At 46.3% G+C, this 20,761-nt stretch overlaps 1 protein-coding gene across 4 annotated transcripts in view; it reads right to left on the minus strand.

The window, feature by feature from the left end:
- Nucleotides 1-3,283: 3,283 nt before the first annotated feature.
- The window catches only part of TSC22D1 (TSC22 domain family member 1), an 80,363-nt gene continuing 62,885 nt past the window's right edge, over nt 3,284-20,761 (minus strand). The window contains exons 1-3 of one of the 4 annotated variants that reach the window (XM_048933410.1): nt 14,404-15,420; nt 5,219-5,270; nt 3,284-4,656 (exon numbers count right to left, since the gene is read on the minus strand). In XM_048933410.1, the coding sequence (XP_048789367.1) occupies nt 4,399-4,656; nt 5,219-5,270; nt 14,404-14,489 (396 nt within the window). In that variant the 5' untranslated portion in view covers nt 14,490-15,420 and the 3' untranslated portion in view covers nt 3,284-4,398. Of the gene's footprint in view, nt 4,657-5,218; nt 5,271-5,400; nt 5,633-14,403; nt 15,421-20,761 lie in introns of those variants that run through there. The other 3 variants (XM_048933409.1, XM_048933411.1, XM_048933408.1) reach the window with 3 other exon arrangements.

Below are 20,761 nucleotides of genomic sequence, written 5' to 3' on the forward strand. Positions count from 1 at the left end.
AATCTACCCTCTTCCAGTTTAAAGCCATCGGTTATTCCCAAGATTCAGATGGATTTGTCCTGAGCTTGTACGTGCTGGATCTCATGGAGCCCCTTCAGATTTCATGGTGCCTTCAGAGCTCCTAAGGGGGAGGAGCTCTCAGCCCATCCAGACTAGAAGACTGAATCAGAGCTTTGTGACCTTTTTTTTTTCCCCGTCCACCTCATGACAACTTGAACCACGTCCAATATGTATTACTGCACACATCACTGAAAAAAACACCGCCACCCAAGGCAGCTGAAGAATCAAACTTCAGGATGACCTAAAAATCTGGCTCAGCCCAAGAATAAGGTTTCAGAGAGCTGCTATCCCTATGCTCAGCTGGCTGCACCCAAGCAGCTTTTGGGGGCCCCTTGGCCAAGTCTCACTGCTTCTTGTTCTCACTCAGCTCTCCTGGGGTCATCTCAAGGAACAGCAAGCTGGGGCTGAGCTTCAAGGAAAGTCTTTGCAGATTTGCTCATTTTCCCTTTTGAACTGCTGCCCTTTTTTATGTATTTCCAATGTAAGGAAGCTAGTTTCTCCTCAGCTTGGCTTTTAACTTCATTGTTGAGCTTGGCTTTGCTCCTGTTGGAATACGGACCCTGATTCAGGAGGGCAGTTGCCAGTGTCTGCTGGAAACTCCTTGCCATGGGATTTTCAGCCATGCTGTTTATTGGCCTAGCTCGGTACAAAGTAAATGCAGTCGGAAGTCTCCTGCTTACTCATCACAGCAGAAGAGTTTGGCCAGTGGCAAGTGTTTTTCGGTCTCCTCAAACACGCACTTGCAGCTCCACAGCTTGTTCCAGGCCTCCCCAGAGCTCCCTCCTGCAGTCACTCTTGCTCAGCTCAGTTCCATACATCTGAAACCACGCTGACCCGCAGGTCTGGAGCTGGGCAGGCTCATGCCTCAGACTTGCAATTTGCTTCAGGTCCATTCCAGCAGAAAACTCTCCAGAATGTTAAAAAGCATCATCCAAGGGAAAAAAGCGAGAAGTATTTCAACACCTAAGACATGAACTGTTGTTACTACTCAAGATGCTATGTCACGCTAAACAAGCATGCCTGCAGCCAGCAAGCTGAGTACTGCTATTCCACCCCACAAAGAATAAATAGTAATTAAACTTGTTTGTATTAATCTCAATACATTTGCTGGAGCTACAGAAACCAAGGGCGGTAATTCCCAAATAGCCTCATTGGGTTTTTTCCTCCAGCTGGAGGATAGGAAGCTGCCTTCCAGGCACTGATTTCTTCCAAAAGAATTAGGGAGAGGCATCTCTAAGGCACTGTGCTTGCTGCAGTATTGCAGGTTTGGTCTCCATGCTCTCCGGACAGCTTCAGACTTCTCTTTCTGAAGCATTTCCAAAGCCTTCAGAATGCAGGCAATCTGGACTTAGGATTACTTGCCAGATCTTGGCTACTGAGGCCACTTGATTTAAAGTGCTCTGAAAAATGACTTGTTGTAGAACAAAAGCAAAAATCAAAACAATTCATTCCAGCAGTATTACAACACAACAAGCTGAGAAGTCCACTCTTTGTTTTGGTCTCAAGTGAAATTTTGGTCAAACAGAGTCTGTTTCACTGAGAGGCTTCAGTTTTGACAGTGATTGCTAACATCATCTCTGCACAAAGTTCTGCTGCCTAACTTTAGCAACTTAATAACCAGCTCCAGAAGCTGGCTCCGTGGTTTTAAGGCAATTAAAACAATCCTGCAAAGAACAAATGCCCAGATTTGCCAACAGTGAAGCACAGCGTACTAAGATTATCGATGTGTTATCTAACATAAAGCCTTCAAGCTTTTGGACACTGTATTAAAGAACAGACGACACACAAAAAAAAATCCTGAATACACTCAGGCTGTTTTTTAAATGGAGAAATAAACCCAGAGCTCGATCTCATTTCTGAACGTAAAACATTGTTGGCAAATTTTGGTGAGCGAGGGTGAAAAGGCCTATCTGCACATTAACATCAACTTCTTATGTACTCAACATTACTGCCTGGAAGTGCTTGAGACATTCAGAATATAAAGGCAACTGGAGACAATTAAACCACTTACAAAGCACCAGAATTAGCATTCCTTTTGTCAGATTCAGATAATTCAAGTGCTGTTCTGCCACAAAGGCTATCATCAATTTCTAATTTTAGCTTAATCCCTCAGAAAAAAAAAGCATCTAGCCTTTCCCTCTGTTGTTTGCTCATTAAGAATCCTTTTAAATTACATACTGAAACCTTGAGAATGCAAACTACGAATTAAAGCTCACATTCCCACAGGGACATGCTCATGCAGTTGCTTTGATATGCTGATCCCAGGGAGGGTAACACCACTGGTGCAGCAGCACAGCAGAACAGTGCATGACCTGAACCCAGCACAAGAATTTAGCTTTAAGTCACAGAAAAAAAAAGGTCTACCCTGACTTTGAACCCACTGCCTTCTCATTTCCTCTGCTACACCTACTTATTCTCAAAGATGGGAGAAATGCATCCCAAGAAATGCAAACCCAAGAAATGCATCCCTTCATACTTCTATACGCTACCGTGTAGAAAACTCTCCAACAACTTTATAATTAACCTTTACATTTGAAGTCAAATTCCAGCACCATCCTACAAGTTGGATGCTTTCAAGTGCCTCCAACAAGGAGTGATCACTTTATATTTAATTTCATCAGCGATGAACACTGCAAGTACCTGGGATTCGTGTCCTTAACACCACTGAATAGGACCCACTGTAAAAGTGCAAACCCCTCCACTACCCCAGCTGCAGGCTACTGCTATGCCATACCTGCAGCCTTTCACTTGTAGGTTTAAATTTGGCCATGTTATAATCATGACTACCAAAGAGGAAAGAAGTTTTGTTTTGTTTTTTTCCAAAATGGAGGAAAACTCTGTTTATCTTCGTGCAGAGCTCAAGTCCTCCTCCAAAACCCCAAAATGTAGATGTCGCACCATGCGTCAAGTTCACACAATTTCAGCTCACAAACAACAACAAAGAATCAAGGTAAGAGCTGTGGGTGTGGAAATGAGGTATCCTTGGACGTCCACAAGCTTCAGCCCGGTCTCATGGTGCTGTAGATGTAATGCCCCCACACCAGCCACGCTGAGCTGCAGGATGGCTGCCAGCATGGGTGCTGCTTGCGCTCTTCTGCTCACAGCTTGGGGAAAGCACTCAAGGCTCCTGGCATTTCAGCATTGCTTCCTGGTCTGCTCATGCCAAGCCCAATTGCAACATGTTGAAATGACTGCAATTAACATTATTACAATATGCAAACAGTGATTTATCAACATTGTATGCTTTATTGAAAGTTGACAAGTGCAACAGTTAAATACATTGACGTGTTACAACTGTTTAGAGAACATGCACAAAAACATATGCATACTACTATACAGATCATATGCAAAAATTCATACTGGGAAATCAATTTTTTTTTTCTTTTTTTAATTCTTTGCTAGCGGGGCTTGGTAATTTTTGGAGTGGTTTTTTCTGTCTTGAACCAAACTACAATGAACAAAGATTTACTTCAAGATAATCAGCAATCAGGGAACTTCAGAAGTTACACAAACAGCATAAATCTGCCAAATTCTGAACAGTTGCGTAGGTGCATTCTTATTTATGTAGCATTAAAAAAAAAAAAACTTCCCAAACTTCTTCAGATCAGCCAATGAAACAACTAAACCTCAATCTGTACAACCTAAATAGTTACAGTTTGCTATTTTACAAAGTAATTACACTAAATACACAAATATACAGTAGGCAAATAACCTTCATTGTAATTCTCCTATGACCCAGCTGTACGTCACCTACCTGCCTTCTATATATAATACAGCTTTATGCACCTGTCCACTGCTTCAGAAAACGGTGCAAATATTTGCACTTAAGGTTTCAGGTGACAGTTAAGTGTTAAACACTGAGTTTACCTTTCTCCCTCTTCCTCTGAGGTCCTAATGCACCGGTCCTCACTCAGAACTCAGGTGCACTATGGGGGTTGAGCCATCACTTTTGGTTTTTCACTCCAGTCTATTTCTTCACGTTTCCAAGCTGGAAAAGCACTTGTATGGGTCGCGTCACTGGATGAGCAGATTTAAAAACAAACAAACAAAAAAAAATTCAGGCATGCAGCTTCGTTTCTCGGCCACCTGCGGAAGCTGCTCGCGTCCCAGCGTCCTCGTGCTAATTGTCTGGAAGAAGTTTGTTTCACTCGATCAACCTAAGAACGGAGCCTCCTTCGAACCAGAGGGGAGGGAGGCAGGAGGGAGGCAGACGAGTGCGGGGAGCCCCTCGCTGCGATGCGGGGTGCGGAGTCCTGCAAGGTGCCGGGGATGGGCCGCACGCCACCAGCCCTTCTGCAGGCAGTCCAGAGGCCGGTGGGGTGGCGGTGCCACCCATGGCTACACCGAGGGCCCCGAGCCCTGTGAGGCCGGCTGGGCGGGCTGCTGTGCCGTGCCCTGCGCCTGGCCGGAGGACGGCGGGGAACCAGTCTGCAGCTGCGCCTGGAACTGAGCGAGCTGCTCCGGGCTTGCGAGCGTTTTGAGCAGCGTGTTCTCTTGTTCCAGCTGCGAGTTCTTCTCTATCAGCTCCTTGATCTGCTCCTTCAGGACCTCCACCTCCTCCCTCACGGCGTACATCAGGTGGCTCTTCACCAGGTCCTGCGGGAACGGGCGGGCAAGGCGTCAGGGGGCGGCCCGGGGGCGCGGGTCCCGCCGCACACGTGCGCCTCGGGGGGACGCGCAGGCCCCGCCCCCACCGCCCGCAGCCCCGCCCCGAGCCCCGCCCCCCGCGCACCGGCTGCAGCCAGTTCTGGGCGCAGGTTGCCGCATTTCCCTCCCTCCCGCCGGCCGTGCAGGCCGCGAGTGACGTCAGAGCGCGGGGCGACCAATAAGCGGCCGAGTTATTTATAGCCGGGAGTTAAAGGCTCGGAGTTTGCCTAGCAACAGTCGGCGGAGGCTCCCGTGAGAACGGCTCCGGGCTGCGCTCCGCCAACAAAGGGCGGCCGGGCCGGGGCGCTCCGCTGTGCTCCGCGTTAGGGCGGGGGGATGCGCGATGCTGCGGGCGAGTTCAAAAAATAACAGCCGTGAAAGCGTTAAAGGGCCGAGAAGCGATCATAATAAAAAGAATGAAAATAAAGTAAAAATCAGGGGGGGGGAAAAAAAAACCCACAATAAGTGAAGGCACCGCTCCCCACAGCCCGCGACCCCCGGCGGTACGTACCATGGCCTGCTCGATCTTGTTGTCGATGGCTACCACGCTCGCACCGGAGGAGCTGCGGGAGACACAGAGAGAAGCGCACGGGGCGCGTTAGCGGCGGCGCGGGGACGCGGATCCGGGCGCGGGCTGCGGGATGCTGCGGCCCCGCGGACAAAGGCACCCGCCCGCCCGCGGCGCGTATTTACCTACTGTCGAGCCTCAGGGAGGAGCTGTCGGTACCCAACAGGGACGAGAGGAAAGAAATGGAGAAATGCCTCAGTTGATAAACTCCTAGATCCATTGCCACCGGTCTACAACATTGGGCATTCATGCGACCGCGGCCGGGAGCGCTGCCCTGCTCCCCGGGCACACGCGCTGGGCGGGGCGGCGGCGGGGCTGCGCGGGGCGGCCGGCGGCGGGGCTGCGCTGGGCGAGCTCCGGGGTCAGCGCTCCGCCGCGCCGCACAAAACCTGGCCATCCCGGCCCCCCCTATAATTTATGCGGGGCCGCCGCCGCCTATTGGCTGAGCCGCCGCGCGGGCCCGCCCCCCCGGGCATCTCATTAGCCCGTCGCACCGCCTACCGGCAGAGTCGTCCCCCCCCCCCAGCCCCCCCTCCGCCCCCCGCTTCGGCCGGCAGCGCCCCGCGGCGCCCACGCGGGACGACCCCGCACGCGTGGGGGGCGCGGAGATGCAGACGGAGGGGGAGCGGGGGCCGTGCCCACGCCGGGAGCAATCGGGAAGAGGAGCGCGGCTTCGTGCGAGAGAAGCCCTTAATCCCTTCCATTCTCCCACCCGCGAGAATGGAAGGAATTAAGAAAAACAACCGAAGTATTACTCGTAATCATTAGAGAAATACCAAATAATCAACAGTAAGGAGGCGCGGGGATGCCCGCCCGGCGGCCCGGCCCGTGCGGTGGTGGCCGGGCTCCTTCCCGCTCCGACAGCGCCACCTATCGGCCCGCTGCCGCACGGCCGCTCCCCCGGGCACGCGTGCGGGGCTGCTGCACGCCCGCGTAGCGCCCGCGCTGCCCGCCTTATATACACACACACACATGCACATCACATCACACCAAGCATCGATAACTCAGGAAAACTAAAGCCAAAGAAAAAAACCCACTTCGGGTGGTTAGAGGGCAAGACCTCCAGTCCCTTGCGTATCGCAGGTGCTGCTCTCAGTGGGAAGCTGAAGGCACCCAATAATCACCTTAAGGCCAAATATAGCACTTGCGTAGCTACATCATCCACCCCAGATTACTGCCCGCGCCGGCATCTGCAGCGACTGCTGCTCTGAGATTGGCACAAATGATAAGTGAATTATCACTGTCCTGCTGCAGGACATCAGCAGGCATTTGCATGCACCTTCATTGGCACATGTAAAAATAGAGCAGTGGCTGCATTCTAAGATGATTGCTGCTGCTGCCACAATGATTGATCGTTATGAAATAAGTGGAATGATGCCATTTAATAATGACAGCAAAATGACATCATCCTCGGGCTAAATTAACAACAAACAACACTGCCCCCTTCTAATCTATATTAAAAAATCCTCACGAACAAGAGAGATACGATTCTCAGTCCCATCCCCACTTAGAGGCATTAACCATATTCCATTAACTTCAGATAGCTTTCAGCAAATTCCTGCCTTTATTTTTAGCTGCCTACAAGCCTGAGCTGTGATTCAACAAAGCTGTCAGCTGCGCAAGCAGGACTGTGTACCCACACGCATGTTCTGCTTGTCCCACCCCATAGAAAAGGCAGCCTCAAGTGTCCCTTTATGGCTGGGAAAAGCAGCAAGCTCTCAAATCAGCCAGGCAACAGCAAACACGACACGTGCTGCCTCCATCCCAAACATCTAGTGGGGAGGAGGAGCAAGACAGCACTGAGAGAATCATAGAATATCCCAATTTGGGATATTGGGACCCACAAGGACCAATAAGCCCAACTCCTGGCTGCACATGGAATCACTCAAAACTGAAACCCTATGCCTGAGAGCATTATCCAAATGCTCTTTGAACTCTGGCACTCGGGGCTGTGCCCACTGCCCTATGCAGCCTGTTCCATGTCCACTGCCCTCTGGGGCAGAACTTTTCCCTAACCCCTCCAAAGACTCCTCCAAACTCCCCTTTCTCCTTACCTGTTCAGCGATTTGCCTCCCGTCCTGCCATCCCACCATGGTATCAGCACACACTGCACTATGCTGCACACACACTGCTGCCATTTGGACTCGCTTGCTATCCCACAGCATCAGAAGAGAGGCAGGGAGGTGACCGTGGTATCACCCAAAGCCTTCTCACCATCTCCAACGCCTCACTCAGGGACACGAGGCAGCATTTTAGACAGACTCCCACAGGCTGCCCCTGCTCCTTCAGCAGAGCTCCTGTCCCATGCACAGCCAGGCCACCCTGATGCACATCCCAGGGCACACACTGACAGACGTGTGCTCAGCAGAGCACTCAGCAAGGAGCCCATAGGCACACTTCAGAAAGAAACTAACTGCTCACATTGAAACATATGCCACAGCCAAAGATTTTCTTCTTTCTTAGCAAACTTCACCACTCGCAGTGTTTTAGCTCTGTTGCTCCCATTAAGTTATTTCCTCTTGTCTCAATTTAATCACGCTAAGCACTCCGTGTGAAGTGCTTTTCATTGTAAGCGTATTATGAGGTGCAGCACAGAATGACTTTGTCTCTACACAGCTCTGCTTTGGCACAACCTGGCTGCTCATTACAAAGCGCTTTACCTTGCAAGTACCTTATCAATGGATGCTTCCTTCAAGTGCCACCTCTAAACATCCCATGCAAGCGCCTCCTGAACTCCAACTGCACCTCATCTTCAAATTATGCCACAGAAACCACACCAGGAATCACACAAGCAATACCATCACAACACACCTTCATCTTATGCTACACAGACAGGCTGACATCCTGCAGACTGCAGCTTTCAACTAAAGCAACAGAAAAATTCATAAGGTTAAATTACTCAAGAGAAGACCACATTGATTAGATTCTGCAGGACAGTAAATGACACAGCAGTGTTCTGCTGTAATATTCAACGATTCAAAGCCTTGTGTTAGCAGCAACCCCTTCAGTATTAAACTTTCAGAAACTGCTCAAAGTAGCAACTTGGAGGACAGGCTGGCTGCAGTTAAAATCAAGGGTTATTTATCTCATAGGCCATGACATTTTCCCCGTTTCAGTGAGGATAAAAGAGTGAAGAAGCTGCACAGAAAGGTTTTCCCCTCAGTAAGTCAGATTTTTTTTTTTAAACACTAAGGACCATGAAAAAAAAGCAAAAACATTCAGAGAGTCTAAATTAAGAACACAAAATCTCAGCCAGCTTCCTCTTCCAGCCTCCAACTTGCAGCTATGATTTTTCTTTAACGACATCAAGCCGAGGAGAACTTACTGCTCAGCTCCAATGGCCAACAGATACTTTATCTTCTGGTTTGACTTCTGCAGATTGCTACATTCATCTCTCTAAACAAAACAGCACCGAATACTAAGCAGTTCTTTCCCTTTTCCAACTGTTTTTTCTCCCACAAAGCGATAAAGATATTGGCATCTATTAGTTTCTGAGGAAGTTGGTTTTACACCTAAGAAAAAAAAACACAAAAAGGGGGGAAAGCTACGCAGGATCTTCTGCTAGTAAAGTGATGTACTCCGTGTGTGCTTGCTTTGTTTTGTTGTTGCCTGATGTGCAAGCAAAGCTAAATAAATATTCAGAGGAAAGAATACATATGCCCCACTGGGATTCTGGAAATAACCCGGCAGCATCTCTGATTGCAGTACACACACAGAGGCATCCTGCTGTGCACACCGCATGGGAGGCAGCGGGGTGCATTCAGAAGCAAGGAGAAAGCCATAGAAGATCAAAAGATGAACAAGGAGTGGTGCTCACTTGGCTCCTCTGAGGATATCATCTTTCTTTTTGACAGGGAACTAATTGCAAAGTCAAACCCAGTTGTTTTAATGAGAGAAGTGTAATGAATCTACTCATTTTAATGTTGGCAAAATAAAATATAAGGTTTGTATTATACTTGGATATAGACAGAGAATCCACTCCTACTGCTCTGAGAGCACTCTGCAAGAAAATACGATCCACCTTACAGCAACTCTGGTGCTGGGAGAGGGACTTGGGATATTTTATGAGCTCACCCACAGATAACTTACTAGCAGCACAGCTGGGATAAGGGCTCTGTCCCATATACATCCAGTGGGTTCTGTTTCACTGTCTCAGAATCAAGCAAGGTTTATCACAATCCAAATCCTGAAACTGGAGTCAGTTGCTACTCACCACCTATCTTTCAGAAAGTACATGTCTGCAAGAACACACAGTCTGGGAATCACAGGCTTCACTAACTGTGTAATCCAAGCTTAAAATGACAAAGTGTAAAATATTTGCTTTAACTAGAAGCCCTCCTTAGTCCTGATCTTGACCAGAGCCTGCAGCAGAAATACATCCACCACTCCAGCACCTTACAAGTATACATATCTAGGAATTGTTTCTCCCACCACCAAAAAAGCTGCACACAACCTCACACCTTGCTGCTGCAATCCTTTCAACGGCAGAGAAGAAACATATTTTGTGCTGTAAAGCAGCATACACGGAAAAGTCAGAAAATGTCACAATTTTAGGTTTCACTACTATAGCAAGTGGTTTGGCAGTGACACAAGGAGTGCTTGGAAAGCCCAAGGTCTCCATGCTTAACAGCCAGGAAGGGCTGGCTGGGGAATGGCCAGGTCCCCAGAACAGTGTGACATCCCCTGACCCCAGCTGGCACAGCACGCTGCGATTTCATCACCACCTTCAAAACCATCCTATTTCACCTGGGACTGAGAAGTGCCACTGTATTGTGTTTGTCTGTTTTTAAAGTCACCTGGTCACAGCCAAGTCACACCTGTGGGAGCACTTGCTGGTGCTGAGCAGAGGGGGGGGCACAGACCTTATTCCTTCCACCTCCCTTGTCCCTAAGCCCTCTAAAGCCTGTGTCCCTTACACTTTTTTTAATACCACTAATCCTTTCCTTCCTCTTTCTTCCACCTCCTGTCCTTTTTTTTTCTAATTATGCCCTCTGAAGCTATATTGGAAATCCTGGACAAGTTAATAATTCAGTCACGCTCATCAAGAAGTTATTTGGTCTAACAGCCAGCATATACTTCTCACAGAACACTGTTTTTCCTTTGATGGTGACACTTCAACTCAATACTTGAAACCAAGCCCATATTTCACACAGAGATATCTTATGATACCTTCTGGAAACCAAAGTTAGTTGTAGAGATGATTACAGTTCTTCCTGCAACTTGCACACTGACAGACTTGTATCTTCAGAAATCATGTGTGGAAGAAAAGGTGAATTCAATGCTGCCTTTCTTCCTCAGCAGATACACGGATAGGGCTTCTCTCCAGATGTCCAGCACTCCCACAACTTCAGCCTCTGGTGTGCTCATACCTGAATGGAAACTTTCATTTACAGGAACCAAAAACCAAGTACCTCCACCCATTCAGGAAGCAGGAGGGAATTCCCACAAACATGCAAGAAATATCAGCTTTACTGTGCAGTGCAGTGCAGCCTGAAGTCTTGCTCTCCTCATCAATCACTGAGTCAGGCATCTGCTGAACGATGCCTTTTTCCTGCCCAGCCCATGCTTTTGTTTTCCTTTCCTGTGGGAATGAGGACAAGAAGAACTGAGTGCTGAGGATCAGGGTGCACAGCTACAGCCAGCACAGGGAAAGTGCTCCGGGCACACCTTCAGGGGCTCAGAAGCACAAGTCCCACTGATTCACAACTGCAAGAAACCTCACGGTACTTCCATTTCAGTTTTCCGTGCTTAAGGAAGAAATTCTGAAGCAATACCGATTTAGAAGAATGCAAAATACCTGCAAGACCTGAACAAAGTGAAGACAGACAAATAAGTTTTTTGATCCAACCTGACTTTGCCTTGGGGCTGCTCACTCTATCGCAGCATTTCTTCCCTGCGGTTCTGTCCCATGTGTACCAAAAAGGAGCCAGAACACAGATGTGCAAGTTCAGCGTATCTTGAATGTGCCCCTGTAGCCCCCTTCCAGGCCAGAGTGCAAGAAGCTGGCACAGATCCACGTCACCTGCAGAACAAAGCCTGTAGAACACACAGACCTCACTTTCCTTCAGCTGGGGGCTCAGCATCCCCCAGTACCCTACAGCTACACCAGAGGAACAGAGGGATTTCCTACAAAGCTCTCAGTTTACAGACTGGAAGATGGAGACCTGTGGAAGCACCCTGAGCACTAACATTTAGCCACCCTTGAGCCAGACATTCTGCAGACAGCGGAAGATAATCTTTTAATACACAACTTGCGAAGGAAAGACTACAGCATATTATTTCATGCATATTCAACACCTGGGTAATCGTCTTTGGCTGAGTTTATGAATGGTGTCCTGCTTATGAAGCAGTCCACTCCATTCCCTCAACACTGCTGATGACACTCTTCTGGTATATACCTGCCTAAAGTATACTTTGTAAGCTATTTGAAGAGCCTTATGCAAAAAGCAAGGTTTGAATTCCTTCCTATACAGCACCAGGCATGAAGCAATTACATAATCCTCCAGAAACCAGTCACTGAGATGACACCTTGAATCTTTATGGCTGAAAAAACAAACCTCCAAACAAAAACCCCACGAAAACAAAACCAACTCCAGCATCAGAAGGGTGAGATGAGCAACCCACTTAGTCATGCATGAGAGTCCAAAACTGCTCCCAGATCCAATTTCCTCAATCTTATGCACCACTCATGCCCTGCAAGGTGCAGAGCAGGGGAATTCCTCTGTCTCTTCCCTACTGCTGCCCAATGCTGGAGGCTCTGGGCGGGCAAAAGGATCCATCAATCAGTATATGTTGAGTACAAGCAGGCATGACAAGTTACAAACAAAAATATTTGTAAGTGAATGTTTGAGTCACAGGGCAGCACTGGTGCAGCTGAGTAGGCTCCTGCCTTCAGTTCATTTGCCAAAACCTGTTTCTCAGCTCTGTTTCTGCAGAGCTCAGCATTCTGAAACATGCCACTGAAGAAGAATCACTGAAATGAATCAGAGATTGGAGTTGAGGGAACTGACTTACACCGATGGACAGAAAGATGTCAGTGTGCCTGAAACAATCCTGGGAAGGACTGAGATCTGGTTCAGGTAGAGGGAACAATTTCCTCTAAACAGAGAAGTTTAAGGGGCTGTCAGATCTTTGGGTTTATGTTTACATATTAGAGGGCATCCACTTAGTATCTGTCTAATGATGAATTAAAGCCTTCCTTCTAAAACCAGTAGGAAGGAGCAGGCCAGGAGCATGGTGGGATTTCTATCCAGTGTATGTGACAGGGCCTATCACCACAAAGCCTGAATGCCCTTCACTGAGGTACACTTTAAACAAACTGAAGATCCTCAAGTCCAGACAATAGCAATCGAAATACAACAGTACAAGACATACGGAAGCTTTTGATCCTGCCTTCAGGGTTTTTTTGTATGTATTGTAACCAAGCCAACACCTTAGCAAACCCAGGCGTTGGCTCCTGCACTCAGCATTCCCTTCACCCAAAAACCACCGAGTGTTGCACCCTGAGAACTCAAAATAAGACCTGGGATTCGTTGCTCTTTCTTAGCAAGATGTACACAACTTCAGCCTCCCAGAAGTTGCTGCACGTAACTTGGAGAAGGCCAAATGCTTCCTTGGATTTGGCCTACACATTCAGTAGGGTCAGTCTAGGAAGGAAAATAACTGTACTTGGCAATATTAGCCAAGAACAACTGCTGAAGTGGTTAGGGAGTTTTTCCTTCATTTGCAACCAATGTTGACAGTCACAGTCTTAACTCAGAAAAACAATCAGAGCGCCTCTGCAAGAGAAATAAAGTCAACAACACCATGAGAAGCAAACAGGAAATGGCTTGCTGAAAAATAACAGAGCATCCAAACTCCCTGTATGAAGCCAGCATGCTTCAGAGGTGTCACAGCATACTGCTATCTCTATCAGTGAAAATTAGGTAAAGCACTTCAACAACACAGCAAAGCTGATACAAAACAAAACAAAACATCACACCCCTCTATTCCACCCTATAGAATCACACAATGGCCTGGGTTGAAAAGGACCACAGTGACCACATAGTTTCAACCCCCCTGCCATGGGCAGGGTGGCCAACTGCTAGACCAGGCTGCCCAGAGCCACATCCAGCCTGGTCATCATGTTTTCACTACATGCTGTGTGATACAACGACTTCTGGTAGGAAACCACCTTCTCAGTACTACATTTCTCGTTCTGTAACACAGGGACAGTTTGTGACTGCACACACGCGTTGCTCAAATATAAAAGACTCGTCATTATTTTCAATTGCTATTATAAAAGATTTCCATTACACTGGTTCCACAGACATCCAGATGAATTAATGTAGCATAGCTGAACATTCATTTGAAAGCTCATGCGTATTTTCAGAAACTGTCAGCCACATTACAGTATTAAAACTTAAAAAGAAGGCTTTCCAAGGTATGAATCTCTATCTTTTTAAGAAGGCAGCACTCACAGGGGAAAACCATTCTCTGCAGGCACTCACACAAACAGCGTGACAAGGCGAAACGCATTAACTATCCCAAGGTGTGGCATAACAAGAGCACCAGTGCGGAGGTCTGAAGCTATGAGGAACACATTCTGTGTTTCCTCCCACCACAGGCTGTTTGCCTTTTGTGCACACAACTGTGCAATGTGCAAAGTGAGGTATTTCGTCCTGCAAAATGTATTTTAAATCAGCAGCGTAAAGCAGCCCTTCCCATTCACCGAGTTGCATGATATTTCTTTTAAATGTTAGAAAGGCATCAGGTCAAAATAAAACATGCACTGCACATTTCATTACGTGCAAAAGAAGGTTAACAAATGTCAGCTGCAGAAGAGCAAGCTGCATTTTATCACCTTTCCAAGCATTTAAGAAGGCTGACAACTAAACTTAGAGTATGTGACAGTAAAGATATTTCAAGGCTGGTAAATAAGTAAGCCACTCTGTATGGCACAGTACTCTCAGCCATTAAGGTAGTTGGAAATGGTTTTAACAAGTGTCAAACTTGTTAAAGTCTGAACTTAAAGTCTAAACTAAAGTTTAGAAGCATTTCTACGTACTTGCTCAAAGAAGATTGCTTAAGAAACCACTGAAACAATAAAAGAGACAAGTAAACCAAGCATCTAAAAACATCATAAATACCTCTTTAGGTGTTGCTGCAGTTCCAAGAACAACACCTTCATGGTTATTCTGCCACAGCCCCGTTTCTGGAGAAATGTCACTTTCATTGATGTATCTATTTAGTACCTGCTGATTAGCTTTCCCAGAGCCACAGCCTGAAGAAATACCTTTCAATCCTTGGCAGCCATGAGATTAGCATTAGCATTCCACTATTAACCGCAAGTGCTGAGCTCTGCAGCACTTTCAAGAATCACAAAGCCTTGCCCGTTAAAGATTATCCACCTGCTTCTATTCAAAGTTGGCACAGTTTAATAGCAGTTGGTCACGATCAACAAAAACAAGAAGGGCAAATGGTGACGACACCGCAGCTCTCAAGATCATGTGATTTTGTTACATAAAGCATCAAGAGCGATTAAAATCTTCTCGATTAGGTTTTCACATCTCAGAGCAACGCATCTGCTTGCAGCAGTGCCAATTTCTCTAATGCAGCCAGCTCCCACGTTCCGTAAAGCAGACGGTAATTGCTACAGGTTGCTAACACTGCGTAGAGAAAGAGCTGAGCTACACCATTTCTCAAAGATCCAGCACTTAATGACAACAGTAATTAGTCATGGAACTAACAGTACTGGGTCAGCCCCTCCAAAAAAATGTGTTACCCAGGCAAATCCCAGCCCTGCTGCTATCACCACAAGCACTATAGATGACAACTGCAGACACGATGCGACTGAGCCTTCTGCAGACCACATTAAGACGACTCATCAGTTGGGCCAAGCTGTGTATTGCTTCAACACGCAACTGAATCACAGGTTTAAAGAATGGCCCAGGTTGGAAAGGACCTCAAAAATTCATGGATCTCCAATCCCGCTGCCACATGCAGGGCCACAAACTTCCCCATTTAATACTAGACCAGGCTGCCCATGGCCCCATCCATCCTGGCCTTGAACACCTCCAGGGACGGGGCATCCACAGCCTCTCCGGGCAGCCTGTGCCAGCATCTCACCACTCTCACAGTAAAAATTTCCCCCTGACATCCAACCTAAATCGCCCCTCCCTCAACATAAAACCACTTCCCCTTGTCCTGCTGTTATTAATTCTTTGAAAGAGTTGACTCCCCTCCTGTTTGTAGGTACCCTGTTCAACACCCTTTAGGTACTGAAAGGCTGCAATGAGGTCACCCCACAGCTTTCTCCTCTCCAGGCTGAACGAGCCCAGCTCCCTCAGCCTGTCTTCGTAGGGGAGGTGCTCCAGCCCCCTGGTCATCTTTGTATCTCTCCTCTGAACCTTCTCCAACAGCTTTCTAGTACTGAGGGCTCCAGACCTGGACACAACTGAATACTGTATATTCCTCCTCACAGAAACACACGGCCATAAGGAATGTCAGTGCCTTCTAGCACAAATGTAACACCAAGCTGACTACAAACTTACTTACACACCTACCACCATCTAACCCTGATTCATAGTCATAGAATCCTAAGAGCTGGAAGGGACCTCTGAAAGCCATCCAGTCCAACTCCCCTGCACTGAACAGGGACATTTAGCATTCTCCATCCTCTGTCACAGTGAGAGCTTGTGCTGCAAACAAGTTTACTGCCAGAAATTACCCTCCGTGAAGAGGTCACAGGCTACTGAAGGCACGACAGCAAGAACCCCCATAGCACAGGGACAGCGGGCATTGATTACACACCTCAATCAGATGGAAGTCACAAAAATGGAGGGGCAACAACAGAAATCAAACCTAGCAAGTGTTACTTGGGCTCACCTCTGATTGCTAAATCAATATCAGATGTGTTTCCAGTATGTTTGTCTTGTAAGACAAAATTGCAAATAAACTAAAAAGAAAGACCAAGCAAATTGACTCAGGGCATGGCTATCTGTTATTTAGCTGCCTTTCTGCTCTGCCTTGTTGTGACACTGAAGAGATGACTGATGGCAACAGAGCCAGGTACTACATGATAAAAACAAAACCTTGCCCAGCTCAGGGGAGGGAACGACAGGAAGGGGGAAGCCCAACCCAACCTATCTGCACCAACCAAACCAGCCATCATGTAAAGGCAGTATTTTGGCTAGGAACCAGAAAGGAAGCAAATCAACAGAAATAACATCTTGGTCTGGCCAGAAGGGGGATTAGCTGCTTGTTCCCAAAGCCAAGAGGGAGCTCAGATAAGTTAAACTGGCATCAGAGCTGTCGTGTGAAACAGTGCAGAATATTTCTAATTGGTCTTCCCAGAACCTGGTAAGCCTTGCTTGTAAGGACAGGGCATCATGTTTCTTTCAAAGCATGCCAAGCAGATTGAAACAGGCAAGTCACACTTCAAAATATTTGTTTTTCTCTCATTATACCAAGTCTGTCTCCCTCACCACAGCACTTAGATGGGAATAGCTAAGGCAAACTTGAGCTTCCTCCCTGCATTCCCACCAAAACTCGATTTGGTAGGGTCAGTCAGATTGCAGGGCATTGTACCTCGATCCCTAGAGAAGCAGCAATAAGGTATAAAGGCACTACCAAGATGCTCCTTGCTTTGAAAGCACAAATATACCTTCAAAAGCTTCAAATGAGAACATGCTACAAGTGCATAAAAAAAGAGATGGAATAATTTTTAGAAGTAGCAGGACTTTCAGCAGTAAACTGGAAACAAAGGAGTCAACAATGATTGACATCAACAACTATGAGGATGAGAAAGTCTGACTTAGGATTGTTGAATTACTTCAAAAATCAAGAGGAAGTATTTCTTTCTTTAATAAGCTGAAACATCAAGCTGAATAGAACAGAATCATAGGATTATTCAAGTTCAAAGGGATCCTTGAAGGTCCTCTAGTCCAATTCCCTGCAATAAACAGTTAGATCAGGTTGCTCAGAGCCCACTCCAGTCTGATGCTGAGTGCCTCCATGGATAGTACTAAGAACCACAGTTTAGTGGGCAATGTTGGTGGTAGGTGCACGATTGGACTAGATAATCTTAGGGGTCTTTTCCAGCTTTAATGACTCTACGGAGCATCCATCACATCTCTGAGCAATTATCCTACAGCCTCCATTCCCAATTCCGTGACCCACACAGCTTAGGGTAGGATTGGCTGAAGCCATACCCCACAGAACTGCATCAAGACTCAAAGGCTTCAGATTTCAAGCTGCCCTTCTTACAAACTTCAACACTCTTCTTGCCATCTGTGCTGCCTGCATTCCTCTCTCTAAAGTCGCACTGTTGATACCAGCAAGGAAGACAGCCCATCTCTATAAGCACTGTGGTCACAGATGTTCTTCAGAACGTCTAAACAAAGAAACACACATTACAAGTATGTTGGCATGGAAAAGAGATGAACGCAGTGTTCTTAGCCTGTTTCTTGAATGGTCTCTGCTTCTCCCTTTCCTATTCCAAGATGTTTTTCTGAACAGGAGCTCCATCATCCTAGGGCTACACAAAGACCACTACAAACCAGGTCCAGTAAGTTATGCACATCTCACCTAGATACTGCTTAGCTCCTCTGCAGCTCTGCCTCAAACCTGGGTTTCCTCAGTAGCCAGAAGGAACACGACATGTTACCTCTGAAAAATCCATTTTTCAGAAACCAACCTTTACGCACTAAATATAATTCATGAAATATACACAGCCATATGTACTATCAACTAATGCCCACAGAAATAAAAGGATACCGTAAATGTTATCTTTTCATCATCCTCCTCCTCGTGAGCTTATGTTAAAATTTGCTCTGATTGTTAAAAGTCACTGCAGAGTCAGTTTGAAAAAAGGTGAAAAATAGATGTTAGATACACACGTAAAGATACAGGTTTTTATATATAGATAATGTATCTTTATATAGATACAAGATATGCACACATATGATGCAGGACTACTGAATAAATTCAGCTGCTTTGTCCAGCAGAAAGGCAGCTGTGCTGCTGGGCTCACAAAGAGGAGTCACAGGCAGCTCCAGCAATGCTGCGTGCCTTCCCTCATGCTTCAGCCCTATTTGTGCTGACAACTTCACAGTACAGCAGCACTCACAAGCTCCATTTGACACTAATTCTCCAGTTCTTACAAACAAAATTGTTTCTTCGTTCCCGATTCAAAAGCACAAATTCATCATCCCGAGGCATCACCCTTTTTATTCGGGGCATTTGTGACCCAAAGGAGTTTTATCGGTTCGATTCATCACCTCCACGAAAAATAGCAAAGGATTTGCTTTGTCAGTTACTGGACTGAGACCAAATTAAATTTTAAAACATAACTGCTTCAGAGGGAGGTATTCCAATAACTGATTTCTCTTGCAATCGTTCCCATAAATTTCCCGATTCTGGTTACACAACTAATTAAAAATATTGCTCAGTTACGTGTAGGTCAACAACTTACAGGTAATAGAAACCACAAAAAAATCGTAAGTCAACTGGATTAACTAAGTGATGGAACATTTTTACTGCTTTGAAAAACAGCCTCTAGCTGCAACTGAAAAAAAAAGCCCAAAGTACAAGGATCTTCTTTCTTCTCCTGTCACATTCAAGAATTCAGCACCAAGCTATGCTTTCCTTCCTTTGTCCTGAACCATTCTGGCTGTTATATAAAGTGACAGATTGCGCACAGATGAATTATCACTGTGGGTACACCAGGATGTCAGATATGGATAAGTTTTAGCATTTAATGAAACAAAAAACAACAAGATTTCATGCGTGATCGCATCGGGGTACCTAGCCTCCCCCCAGCAGCTGCAATACCCAAAGGGGAGGAGGCAGAGCATTTCAAGGTATTTCGCTTGCTATACTCAACAGTTTTGCTTTTAAAAAAAAAAAAAAGAAAATACAGCAGCTTCAGTTTGGATTCAACCTAAGTGAATTAATCTGGCCTTCAGCCAGCAACATTTACCGTTTCTGTCAGTCTGAATGAAGTTCAGCACTCAGGCACCGATCCCTGCGCGTGTCACACATCAGTGAGCTAGCTGCCCCACGCCAGGGAGTAAACACTGCAGGTTTGGTTTATCTTCCATGTAGCAGGGAGTGCTTTGAGAGAGCCCCGATGATCCAGACTTTACCAAAGGAAAATGCAAAACTAACTAACTGCCAGCTAATCTTTACACTGCAGCACTACAGTTAAAATATATATATATTAGTTTTGATATGAAACAGTAAAGTAAGGAGGAATTTCAAATTCTGATGTGAACACTGGTGCTTGTTCAAGCAGAACGTACACCTAACAAAGCATTCCAGCTCTTCTCAAAGTTTTAAAATTACAAACCTACAATCCTTAATATTTGAGAGTGTTAACGATTATAAAAACAGTGATGGAAGACTGATAGAAGCCACTACTTAGGATCTCTGAAGTCTGTTGTGATTACAACAGTTTCCAGAGAACACTATTTTAGAAGCTAGAAAAACACAATGCAATGAACTTGCAGTGCTTGCTGTTGTAAGAGGTGTTCTAGATACCATTTGCATCACAATTTATGCATTTTTTATGCTTGGTTCCCACTACACACCTCAATCAATTCTCATGGTGCACTTCGGCACGGTGCGTTCCGCAAGGCTGCTCAGCAGAGACAGCAGCACACAAACAAACCTGACTTCAGAAAACATTCATTAGTACCCAGCAGTGAAAAGATGCACGCAGAAATACCAAGGGAAATGAAGCTGATGAGAAGAACTGAAAAAGCACAAGAGGCTGTACATTGGCACTGAAGTGAAAGACAAGCGTGTGGATGCCAAGTTTGGGCAGTGCCTCGTTTCAAATGCCAGCAGCAACATTCACGGCTGCACCTTTGCCACCCTTTGTGTTTCGAGCTGATGTTATAAACTGCAGTTAGAGACTTATTTCAGTTCACAACTAAGCAGCCCTTCCCCCCCAAAGAACTGTGTCTTTGGCTACTAACAGCCCAGTTGTGGATGTTAGCAATAGTCTTTTAACTCCTTGATAGCCACCAAGTGATAAGGTAAGGCTTTGAGTTAAAGATGAGCATTACAATAGCACAGAATTAATCTGCTCTGCTAGGCATGCTTTATATTTTTATCAAACCCCATCTACCCCAGGAGATCAGCTGTCCCTGGCACCAGTGAAACTCAAGCCAGCAGCATCTCTGATTAACAAGGACCATGATTAACAGACTGACACAGCACTTTCTGCTGCAGGGGATAGTCAATTTATTTGGCATCTTACATCAGCTGAATACAAAACCAATAATGAAGGATTTACGGATACCGGCTAGGCTGGAGTAGGCAATCCCCTAACAAAATGTGCATATTTGCTTTTTGATCTATGAGGAAGCAAAGGCTGGATCTCAGTACCCAAAACATTCATGCCTCTAACCCAGGCGCATCACTAGATGTGAGCTAGTGGTAACCAGTGACAAATATTCCTGGATGCCAGGAGGTTTGTGAAACTAAATAGGATCTGACATT

This window comes from Lagopus muta, chromosome 1 (genome assembly GCF_023343835.1).
Source record: "Lagopus muta isolate bLagMut1 chromosome 1, bLagMut1 primary, whole genome shotgun sequence".
NCBI lineage: Eukaryota > Metazoa > Chordata > Aves > Galliformes > Phasianidae > Lagopus > Lagopus muta.